This window comes from Gadus morhua, chromosome 18, assembly GCF_902167405.1.
Source record: "Gadus morhua chromosome 18, gadMor3.0, whole genome shotgun sequence".
Taxonomy (NCBI): Eukaryota; Metazoa; Chordata; class Actinopteri; order Gadiformes; family Gadidae; genus Gadus; species Gadus morhua.
This window is the reverse complement of record NC_044065.1, coordinates 19,752,437-19,764,936: the sequence shown is the minus strand read 5'-3', so window position 1 is coordinate 19,764,936 and position 12,500 is coordinate 19,752,437. Positions and strand designations below refer to the sequence as shown.

Below are 12,500 nucleotides of genomic sequence, written 5' to 3'. Positions count from 1 at the left end.
CTTATAGGGAATTGTCCTTAATGAGCAGACGAGTTAAGTTAGCTTCTTCAAAGACATCAGCAGGTACACTGTGGACGTTTGGGTTCGAATACAGAACCTGTCAGCTGGGAGGCAAACAATCTAACCACTAGACTACTCTGCCGATACTAAGACGATACTAGACCCTGGTGTCAGGCTGTAGGCAGGTGGGAACCAGAAGAATGTTGCTTCACTGTGGATTTTCCCCTCCACAACCTGGCCTTGATCTGAAGGGGCCGACCCTGGCTAACAAAATAATGATTTCTATTTAACACGTGTCAGTATTTCATATAACACCTGATACCCCTGTTCTGTCTGAAGCCCAACATCTGCTCTCGGACTGAGCCCGCTGCCAAGGCGGACTTTCCCTTTCTTCTTCCTATTTCACTGTGTGTCAGCAAGAACTTTCCACTTCCACCGTAAACTCTTTGGGACTCTGACCCGAACCACAGACGACCATGACCTCACCGTGGGGAACCCCCACCCCCAGACATGGACTCATATCTTCTTATCAGCCATTTTGTAATGGTGTCTGTATCTCCAGGTCAACTAGCTGCAGCTTCCGGTTGGCGTCTGGTGTTGTTAAGGTCCTCTTTCAGTTACACCTTCTTGTACTTTCTTTCTTTCTCTCTTTTGTTCCACGTCTTAGTGAATCAAAAGACGTGGCGCTTGATTAGCTGGCGCTTGACTAGCTGTGTGCGATAATGGATAGCTAGGCTAAGGACCTGGTTGTTGTGTTAAGCAGAGGTCAAAGTTCACGGGTTTGAGTGACAGCTGTGCCAAGGTTTCACTTTTGCTTTGAGACGGCACTGCCGGGATAACACACACACACACACACACACACACACACACACACAGCTGCATCACAGACATCCGTGCACTATCAAAGTGACATGTGCAAAGTCAGTAAATGAGTTCACATGAGAGATACTTGCACTGTGACAGAGTAGTTAATCATATTCAGGTCAGGATTTCAAGTCCTGAGGTCACTTCCTGTTCCTGTCACTCATCCTGATTCACCTGGACCAATCAAATTAACCTGTCAATTCATAGAAACTGAGGGTGTTTGTGTGTGTGTGTGTGTGTGTGTGTGTGTGTGTGTGTGTGTGTGTATGTGTGTGTGTGTGTGTGTGTGTGTGTGTGTGTGTGTGTGTGCGTGTGTGTGTGTGTGTGTGTGTGTGTGGTTAATCAGGTTAATCAAATTAACCTGTCAATTCATAGAAACTGAGGTGTTTGTGTGTGTGTGTGTGTGTGTGTGTGTGTGTGTGTGTGTGTGTGTGTGTGTGTGTGTGTGTGTGTGTGTGTGTGTGTGTGTGTGTGTGTGTGTGTGTGTGTGTGTGAATGTGTGTCTGTGTGTGTGTGTCTGTGCCCGTATAGTGAGAGCGAGTGTGTGCGTACGTTTGAAGATGTTTCAGAGTGAATCGTTTTCTCTTTCATCTCCCAGTTCTGAAGTAGGAATTACCTTTTCCCACAATGCCTTGCAGTGTGTTGACCTCCTCCTGAATCAAAACATGGACGTTGCCCTAAGGTTCCATAGGGGTGATTGGGCACCCAAATGTTGTTTAACCCAAAGGGGGTAACGCTTTATATTAAGGTCCTCGTGATAAGCCTTTGTTGTTAGGTAATAAGACACTTAATATATGCTTATTAACATTAATTAGTGTTAATAAGACTATCTATAAGTGTTAATAATAACATAATAAACATGTTTTTTGTGAGATTATACGACTTTTATAAGCACTTTTAAGAAACTATTTGATTGCTTAATAACATTAATAATAGTCTTTTTATAGTTGTTAATAAAGCATTACAAACCCATTCATTGAGTCTTACTAATTTACCAATTATGTCATTGTTAAACCTTTACTAAGCATTTTCTATGCTTATTAAGGTTAATAGGGGCAGCAGTAGCTCAGGAGGTAGAGCGGGTTGGCTGGTAACCGCAAGGTTGCTAGTACAATCCCCGGCTCCTCCTAGCTGAGTGTCGAGGTATCCCTGAGCAAGGCACCTTACCCTAACTGCTCCTGACTGTCGGGTGTGTGTGTCAGGCTTTTATTTTTAAGGTAAATTTAAACCGGAAGATCTGTTTATGCATGTGGATGATGGCTTGACGCATATGCGTGATGAAGTGTTTGACGAACGTTTGGAGAACACGTCGGAATCGTCGGCACGAGCACCCCAGACCATCAACTGTCAGACAAAAGACAGGAACACCCACAGAAAACATAGATAAGAGGAAGATCCTACGAACTGGAGGATGACTCTCTGGTAAGTTTAAGAATGTAATGCAATAGTAATGGTAGCTGGTTCTAGCTAGCTAGTTGTTTGCTAGCGAACTTGTTTGGCTTACATTACTTTCTTACAGAGGCCATGGCGTGCTACATTTGAGCTAGTTTAGCCTATGCTATCATATGAAACTATATATGCAACCAAACGTATCTAATTCTGACAGTTGTGTCATGAATCCATGTCTAAACGGCTTAATGCTTATTTTTACCTGTCTGCTAACTGTCTATTGGGGTCAATGTTCTTTGCGTTTCTTTATACAGTAACAAGAAAGACCCGCCAGAAGGATTCTCAACCATCCCCTGAGGCCATGGAGAAACCAGACTCTGATTCGTCTGGTCCGTTTTTTTTTTAAATGTTGATGTTCAAGAATACGTTCTGAAGTTTTTAAAATTAAAAAAATAACTGTTTAAGAACTGTTTAAGTGTGTGTTTTTGTGCTTCACCGCCATAACATTGTACAGTATGTATTTTTTATTTCACCTTTTTAACCTTTAACCTTAGAAAGCATGGTTCCCGCCTTAGATCCCGTAGGCTACCTGCAAAACGCATAGTTAGCAGTTTAATAAAGGACTTATTAACCTTACAAATACTTGGTAAAGGTTTAACAATGACATAATAGGTAAGTGGGTAAGAATCAATAAATGGGGTTGTAATGCGTTAATTAACAACTATAAGAAACTCATTAGACCATTATTAATGTTGTTAAGCAATCATTAAATAGTTAACAAGTTTCTTAAAAGTGCTCATAAAAGTATTATAATCTCACAATAAACGTGTTTATTATGTTATTATTATCACTTATTGATAGTCTTATTAACACAAATGAATGTTAATAAGCATATAATAAGGTCTTATTAGATATGAACAAAGGCTTATTACAAGGACCTTAATATAAAGCCTTACCCCAAAGGTTTCTGGGAGCTGTCTTGAGACCATCTATTAGCTGCCTTCAAATGGTCTCATCTTATAATGATTTACTCACAACATAATACAGTCCGTAATAAGCAACGCCGCTCCAGTCCTGTGATTAGTGCCCTGGGGTTCACCCCATTAGCCCACGCCTCGAGGAGTGAAATTCACTTGGAACTTGGTTTGGCCAAAAGGTGCCATCTTAATTTAAAGCCTAAATGGTCATGTCGGTTTACATTGTTGAGCCATACTTACAAATAATTAACTAAAAGGATGACCATCTGGTGTCAAATATCCTTCTACCAAAATCTGGTGCATTACACCACAATGCACTTGTGTATTAGTGAGCTGATGCTGTTTTACCACAAGGGACCTACAAACAGCAACGGCTCCTCCTTGTTCACTACGGACCTCTAGAGCTGACTTTTACATCTTTACATATGACTGTTTTGGAATTGTATTCGTGGTAAATGGTTTCTAAGGTCTTGCATCATATTCAATACAGTGTGTTCTACTGAGAAACCCCTCAGAGTGCACATCGTATCGTCTCACAGTAGGCTGAGATTGCAGTTTAGCTTCTCTAATAGCAGTCTGTTAAACAGAGAAAAACACGGCTAATAACAATATTAATGTTCAAAGGTTGAGGGTATACCAACTACTGTTATGCTGAGTGGTCTGAAAAAATTACATTGTGGCGAATGTGTTTTGAAGTCTTAGGCCGCGTTCACATCTAGCGTTTTTTTAATCTGCCAGCGCTTGTTTTACATTATATTCCTATGGAGCAGAGCGTTTCTGGAAAAAGCCACGGACGCTTTTTTAAACGCCTCTCCCAGCGTTTTTTTCTGCCATACGGAGTGTTGAAAAAAGTTCAACTTTCAGGAAGAAAGCGGCCGACGTCAGGCGTCTTTTGGGCAACTGACCAATCACAAGCGGAACATTGACACTTCGTCACGAAGGAAACTCTCAACTGTCAAAACAAGAAACAATGGCAGACAAATCACTCGGGAAAGTGCCGGTGGAGCGATTAATAGTTTTAATTACAGAACATGTCGAGATCTACAACATGTCTAATGGGCTCTATCCTGGATACATAGTAGGCCGGTAACGTCGGGTCTAGAATGGGTTCGTTGATAGGCAATAGAAAAAACGCTCTTGGCGCTTTTAGGGCCAAAAACGCTGCCAGCTTTTCTTTTTGTTGAAAAAACGGTAGGCTCAACTTTTCCCTATTACAAAAAACGCTAGATGTGAACGTGGCCTTATAAAACAGCCTTTTTCTATTATCATAAAGTCGAATCACTGGGATTTGATAAAATATCTATTACTTAAAAGCCAGTAATCTCCTGCAACTGCATATGCATTTTGGGCGACCCCAAGTGGGGGCCGACCCACAGGTTGGGAGCCCTCCACATGGCTGGTGGCTGGGCTGGAGCGGCATTTAAAAGATGTTCCTCCAGAGTGCAGAAGGAGCCCTCTTGGGGCCAGGCAGGCGTTTACAGGCAGAGTCATTATGCAGTCGCTGTTCCCGCTCTGTTTAGGATACTCCTTCATCTGCCAGACGCCCCTGTCAGCAACAGAGCCCTGAAAAAACCTCCCAGCAGCCGCGGCGGCATGAAAACCACTCCATATTTAGTCATCTAATGAACGACGATACGACTTTCATTAGTCTCAATCTCCTCTCCATCGCTCTCTCTCTCCATCGCTCTCATTCTCTCCATCCCTCCATTGCTGTCATGTCATTTTTATACTTCCTCTCTCGGGCTCCTTCTTTCACTCTTTTACACTTCTCCTCATCTCTGCTACTGCCATTCATCCCTTGCTCCCACTGGCTGGTGGACTCAGCTCCATCACTATTTTCTTCAACCATCTCTCTCTCGCTCTCACTCTCTCTCCTCCCCCTTACCTGACTCCATCTCTCTTCCAACATGTTTTTTAGTCTTTACCTGTCTGTGTTGTTTTATCCTTCTTGTTGACACCTGTTTGCGCCTTGTTTCGTCTCCCCCCTCACTCTGTCACAATAAGCCTTCCCTCTGCGCCCCCACACACACACACACACACACACACACACACACACACACACACACACACACACACACACACTCTCTCCCCCCTCCATGTAGAGTTCTCCTATTCTTCTCACAGGGCTGGGTGGCTCGGTGGCTGGGCTGTGTTGGAGGAGTCCAGAGTGGAATAGAAACAACACTTTGAAACGGCTTTTTGAGCTGCTTCTGGAGGAGTTTGTCTCCATCCCACCAACGCTCTTATGTTGGGCTCTTTTTGATCTCCTCCATCCACTTGACCTCAGAAGCAGTGGGAAGCACCTCCCCCCATACAGAGAGATGTTTGCTCAGTGCTTTTCGTGTGTTCCCGAGTCTGTTCAAGTGTTTCTGACACCCACTCCTGGAGCTTTCCCAAGGGGGCTCAGTGTTTGCTCCTTGCTGCCCTTAACGGAGAAGCTTGGGGGGCCCAGCTTGCCGGTTCACTGGGTCCCTTTTCCCTTCTGCTGAGGACCACCAGCCTCATACCGTGCTGGGAAAGTAACGTCAAAAAACATCAAAAGCCTGGAACCCCTTTCTCCTCCCCACCGCCACCCTCATTCCTTTCCTAGTTCAAAATGAAGGAGTTTGGTTTAGTTTGTCCCCGTTGGACTGAGGCGTGGAGACACAGACCGTCCGCCCTGAGAGAGGACGTATTCTGAGGGGGACGCGCCACCAGGGGGCCAGGATGTTGGTGGTGGAGGGAAGGTTCATTGTAGCGGATGAACGGAGTGGGTGGGTGGAGAACGGACCTAGTACCCTGTTAGGGGATTAACGCAAAGGAAACCCCCAGGCTTCAGACCCCAGGCTTCAGACCCCAGGCTTCAGACCCCAGGCTTCAGACCCTAGGCTTCAGACCCCAGGCTTCAGACCCCAGGCTTCAGACCCCAGGCTTCATACCCCAGGCTTCAGACCCCAGGCTTCATACCCCAGGCTTCAGACCCCAGGCTTCAGACCCTAGGCTTCAGACCCCAGGCTTCAGACCCCAGGCTTCATACCCCAGGCTTCAGACCCCAGGCTTCAGACCCCAAGCTTCATGCCCCATTACCCTGGGCTTCATACCCCATTACCCCAGGCTTCAGACCCCATCCCCACACCCCCTTCAAACCCCAGTGACCCCCAGAGGGGCCTCCAGTGTGTCCCGTGGAGGAGGTCTCTCTGGATGTGAGTGAGTGAAAAGTTATCAGCCTCTTGAATGCACTGCAATGTGCCCTTACATTACTCAACCCTTAAGGTGCTGGAGATACGATGTAAGGGAGCTATACATTTTAGGAAATGACTTGACCGCGCCTGCCTCTGTATGAGGCCATTTCGATTTTGTCACACAGCTCGCGGCTTATTTCTGACCAATCAAGGCTTCTCTCCCCTTATTGGTTCAGGGATGTCTGAGAAACGGAGGGGAGGAGGAGCAGAGAGGGAGGGGGCATTTCTTTGGGTTGATTATTTTCAAATGTGTCTCTTTTCTGCTTGCTCTTAACATTTCTGAAATCTTACAAACAGAAACCATGAAGTTACTTTATTAAAGTGGTTAAACAAATCAGTGGAAGTACAAAAGAACAAAAACAAAAGATCCCCGAGAAAACTAGACCAAAACCAGGTCCGCAATTTTTGTTTTGGAAGGTTTGGAAGCAAGGTTGTGTGTAGACATATTTTGACAGGGTTTAATTTGTTGCATGAGAGAATGAAAATGTGGAATAAGTCCACAGGTCTTAACCCCACGCCGCTGAAGGTGCGCTACACGGTTAGCGTGCTAGCGGCAGGGTTGAGCCACCGAGAGGTCCTTTGACTGGAATAGGAGGCGCGGCAGCGTAGGGGACCATGCTGGGGAGAGTGTGTCCTGTTGAATAAGAAGGGGACCGCATTAGGATTCAGAGTCAGCCGCCTGGAGCCTCTTATGTCTCTATTCAACCGCTCCCTCTTTCTTCAAAACCCTGGGGCCCATTTCCCTCGCGCTCAATCCAGCCCACTCTGCCTTTTAGTTAATGAAAAAGTTCATTAGTCACTGTTGAGTGTCACGGGCCGAGCACAAATAATGCAGACGACTCAGAGGATGTTTTGCATAGTTTTACCCACCACTGAATGATGTCCATTTATGGTAAAGAAAGACACAAATAAAGTATGGGGAGGTCTAGTAATGTGCTTTCTTTTCATTTCCTTTTAGGTTTCATCTTGAAGCGAGACGCTGTGTGTGAAAGGGATCATAACGGCTGACGCCGAAGAAGACACGGACAAACCCGGACACCCTTGAGGCTCCGCCTTCCCCTGCTCCTCCCCCCACTGCACCGTGACTCCGCCCTCAGGATGTGGGAGGACGCCTGGAGGTGTGTCCTGTGGCTGGGTCTCCTGGCGTGGACGGTTTCCGCCCACGGCGCTGCCAACCCTTTCCAGGGCCAACAGGCCACGCCCCCTGACCCTTGCTACGACGAGGCGGGCGCCGCCTGCCGCTGCATCCCCGAGTTCATCAACGCCGCCTTCGGCCAGGAGGTGGTGGTGTCCAGCGTGTGCGGCCGGCCGCCGTCCCGCTCCTGCAGCGTGCTGGAGCGCGGCGAGGACCGGCCCCCCGTGCGCGCCTGCCAGGTGTGCGACGCGGCGGACCCCCGGCGCGCGCGGCCCGCCTCCCACCTCACCGACCTCAACTCGGCCCACAACCTGACGTGCTGGCAGTCGGAGAACCTGAGCGCCTCGCCGCACAACGTCACCCTGGCGCTCTCGCTGGGCAAGAAGTTTGAGATCACCTACGTCAGCCTGCAGTTCTGCTCGCCGCGGCCCGAGTCGCTCGCCATCTACAAGAGCATGGACTACGGCAAGACGTGGACGCCCTACCAGTTCTACTCGTCGCAGTGCCGCCGCATGTACAACCGGCCCGGCCGCGCCGCCATCACCAAGCAGAACGAGCAGGAGGCGCTGTGCACCGACGGCCACACCGACCCCCACCCGCCCTCCGGGGGGCTCATCGCCTTCAGCACGCTGGACGGGCGGCCGTCGGGGAAGGACTTCGACAACAGCCCCGTGCTGCAGGACTGGGTGACGGTCACCGACATCCGGGTGGTCCTGAGTCGGCCCCGGCCCCCCGGGGAGCTGGGGAACAACGGGGGGGGGAGGGAGGACGGCGAGCAGGGCGCGTCGCCGACCACCTCGCTGCCCCCCTACTTCTACGCCGCGGGGGACTTCCAGGTGGGCGGGAGGTGCAAGTGCAACGGCCACGCCTCGCGCTGCCTGAAGGACAAGGAGGGGAAGCTGGTGTGCGACTGCAAGCACAACACAGAGGGGCCCGAGTGCGACCGCTGCAAGCCCTTCCACTACGACCGGCCCTGGCAGAGGGCCAACGCCCGCGAGGCCAACGAGTGCCTCCGTGAGTACCTCCACCAGGACTGTCCGTCTATCTGTCTGTGTGGATACCTGATGGACTGCCAGTCTGTCTGTCTGTCTGCCTGTCTGTCTGCCAGTCTGTCGGTCTGTCTGTCTGTCTGTCATCCAGGCAGGATGTCTGCCTATCTGTGTCCCAGTGTAGCTGTAGTCTCAGAGTGGCTCCACCTCCCATAGGGGGCTTTAATCATATGAAGAACACGTCCCTCCGTCCTGCACTCCGCCTCAGCCACGTACAAATGCAGCTGATCTGGGGAACTGGGGGCCACCGTGAAGAGACCAGTCTGTGACGAGGGGCCACAGTCTCTCTCTCTCTCTCTCTCTCTCTCTCTCTCTCTCTCTCTCTCTCTCTCTCTCTCTCTCTCGTGCCCCCCAAGTATATGGATTTCCCTGTGAATGAGGTGAAGGAGGTATTCTCTACAAGTGACAAGGCTTTCAAAGCGCCTCAGAATTCCTAATGGGGAAACAGGAATGATCAGGGGGAGGGGAGGGAGAGAGAGAGAGAGAGAGAGAGAGAGAGAGAGAGATCTCTCTCTCTGACGCAATACACATCAATGTGTGATGCGGACTGCTCAGAAAGAAATGACTGCTTCAGGATGTCGGGAAAGTGGGTGTTTATTTCATATGATGCTTGTTCCTTCTCTGCAGAATTTTGGCACCCTGTTATGTAGCTCTTATTGGAACACCGGAGAGCACCAAAAGCTTAGCAATAGCCTCAATATATTGTGATAAAATAATAAAGGCTCCCTCTAGTTGAATAGCAAGATGCAGCAGGCAAGACGTCATAATTAAAAGGGTTCATGTTAATAAAACAAAATCACCCGAATTACACCAGAATATAGAAAGAGAAGGAGATAGAGAGAACGGTGAAGTGAGAGAGACATATGCAGAGAAAGAGAGAGACAGATGCAGAGAGAGAGGGAGAGAGAGACATAGCAGGAGAGATTTTGAAATTAGATATAGGTATCAACAATTTGAATCTGAAAATATGTATACACACCAGGTACTCTACATGATTTGAGAGAGAGAGAGAGAGAGAGAGAGAGAGAGAGAGAGAGAGAGAGAGAGAGAGAGAGAGAGAGAGAGAGAGAGAGAGAGAAATAGAGAGCGAGAGAGAGAGAGAGAGAGAGAGAGAGAAAGCGAGAGAGAGAGAGAGAGAGAGAGAGAGAGAGAGAGAGAGAGAGAGAGAGAGAGAGAGAGAGAGAGAGAGAGAGTGAACTCTGGCGACCCGGTTCTCGTAGAAGCAGTAGGTTGTGTTGCCAGAACATTCCAGATGGATGAGTGTTTATACAGGCCACGGTTCTGCTGGCGTTGGGCGTGCTAGCTGGCGAACCTGGCAACGCTTCTCTAAACACCGGCCCCAACCTGTTGCCGTGGACAACAGGGGGAGGTGGGTTGGTGGGGGGGACAGGGGTTTCGGGGCGATAACAGGCAATATGATCCAGGAATGATGCCCCCTCACCTTCAGGATGCACAGATGATTAACATGAAAAGTTAACATTAAATCACTTTATATTCAATTCGTTACAACTGAGAGTATACAAATGTGTGTGTGTGTGTGTGTGTGTGTGTGTGTGTGTGTGTGTGTGTGTGTGTGTGTGTGTGTGTGTGTGTGTGTGTGTGTGTGTGTGTGTGTGTGTGTGTGTGTGTGTGTGTGTGGGTGTGTGTGTGTGTGTGTGTGTGTGTGTGTGTGTGTGTGTGTGTGTGTGTGTGTGTGTGTGTGTGTGTGTGTGTGTGTGTATGCGCGCATATACTTGGGTATGTGTGTGTGTGTGTGTGTGTGTGTGTGTCCGCGTGTACTTTCTCCTGTTTTGCTCAACAGTCAGAGGCGGAACCTAACCCAGGTCCGCCCAGGTGCAGGAAAAGAACCGCGTCAGACGCCTCTGTCCCTGGGTTCACCTCCCGCCACAACCCAGTGGAATCAGAGAATCGCAGACACGCTGTTATTCTAACATGCTGTAATTACCAAGAGAGTCGGACAGGACCCTGGTGAACACTAGAGAGGGGGAGGGGGGGAGAGAGAGAAAGTGATGTGAGGGGGAGGGGAGAGGGTGAGGGGCAAGGGACGATTAGAGAGAGGGAGAATGAGGTAACGTGTAATACAGACACACAAACCAACATAAATACAAACACGCAAGCACACACACACACACACACACGCAAACCTCTGCCCTCTTTCTTCATTTCCACCAAGCCCTCCTCGTCTTCCTCTCCCCGCGCTCCCCACCACTTCCAGAACCTTCCTGGACCTTCCAGAATGTTCCGCTGCTTCCCGGAGCCCGGTCCTCTCCGGGAGCGTTGCTCTCTGCGAGACCCAGGGACTGAATGTATACCGACCGGGGGCCAACTGCCATGAGCTCACCCCTCCACAGCCGCCGGCGCCGAGCGCCTCTGGGCCGCGTCGCCTGCTCACATACACCCGGAGCAGGCCTCCCCGGACGCCATTGTCCATGGCACGGGCCCGCGTGTTTCCACCGCCCCACGGCCTCCAGAAGCAGCGGCGGCGGGAGAGCCTTTCAAAGGGCCCCTCCCCGGTCCTCACCGAGGTCTGTGCGTGTCGAAATGTCCCCACCCTCCGTCGGCCCTTTAGCGTCTTCCCCTTCCTGCCAGCCCAGGAAATAAGAAATAGGCTGCGTGCCGCGCTAAGGCCCTGAGGGCCGCCGCCGGGCTGAGGTGTTCAGACTGGGAGGGGCTGGGCGAGCCTTCAGGGGTCTCCTCAAGTCCAGCCTGGGTCCCGGGGTATTGGTCTCGGTATGTGTGTGTGTTGAGATGAATGAAAACACACACCTTCCACCCCTCGAGCCGTGCCGTTCAGATGTCTGTACAGCGTGTGGTGAGCCGGCCACCGTCTGTGTTTAAGCTAGCCTTGAGTGGAGTGAAACATGTCTCCCCGTGGCGCTGATTTCTCCGTATCAATTACGGTGGATACGCTCCCACGGATCAGAAGATGGCTGCCCTATTCCCGCTCTCTTTTTTCCTCTTCTTCTGCACCTCGTCCCGTGCCAGGAGAGAGGCTGTGCTTGGCGTGCCAAAAGAAGTCGTCTCATCTGATTGGGGGCGACTCCCGCTTAATGTCAGACATGTGGCTCGCTCAGATTACTGTCTGCCTCTTGGCACACCCGCCCTGCTGCTCATGACTTCCCAGGACGTGATTTACAGACCCAGGCTCTCGCCGGCAGAGCCCAGCGAGGCAGGGCCTGTAGCAGGCCAGGGCTGTTTGTGCTGGGGTGGGGGGTGGGGGCAGGGGGGGGGGCATGGAAAATTATCCGATGTATCTCTGGAGAGACGCGGCGGCAGGCAGGCGTTTAGCGACGGATCCTGTTGGAATGTGTTGCTGCGCTGATGTCTGGCTGATCTGATGAAGAGGACTGATAACAGTATCGGTCGCTGGTGGTTCGGCCCTTGCGCCTGTTGTTTGCCCCCCTCCCTTGCGAGTCTCACGTGTACATTTCACTTCTATTGTTCTATATCTTTTACTGGGTTCGAGGGGGGTTGGACTTGGTCCAGGTGGATGGTTTATGTTTATGTGTGACCATCAACGTTGTTCTGGAGGAGATGAGAGGGGGCAGCTGATGATGTGTGACCCAGCTCTGGACTAGGAGAGGAGGTGTCAGATGTCCCCTTCTCCGGTTCTTCCTCCCCCTCATTAACACCACAGACTCAAAGTCCCAGATGATGGTCCTGGGAGCACTCTAACAGGGTTACCTCCAGGCGGGTTCTCCGTCACCACGGCCGGTAGAGGCTGGCTCCATCTATCGGTCGGTGTAGCGGGGGGACGCTTGGTGAAGGGGGCGTCCGTCTGGGAGGGGTAGCTGGGAGTTTGGACAGCAGAAGGCAGAAGTTTTTCAAAGCCAATCTGCCAGGGACTCAAGCATCCCGGGATCAT

At 50.2% G+C, this 12,500-nt stretch overlaps 1 protein-coding gene across 1 annotated transcript in view; it reads left to right on the top strand.

The window, feature by feature from the left end:
• Positions 1–12,500, top strand: part of ntn2 (netrin 2) — a 40,149-nt gene that overhangs the window by 5,783 nt on the left and 21,866 nt on the right. Inside the window, exon 2 of the mRNA XM_030341073.1 lies at positions 7,410–8,600. Coding sequence (XP_030196933.1) covers positions 7,550–8,600 — 1,051 coding nt within the window. The 5' untranslated portion in view covers positions 7,410–7,549. The remainder of the gene's footprint in view (positions 1–7,409; positions 8,601–12,500) is intronic.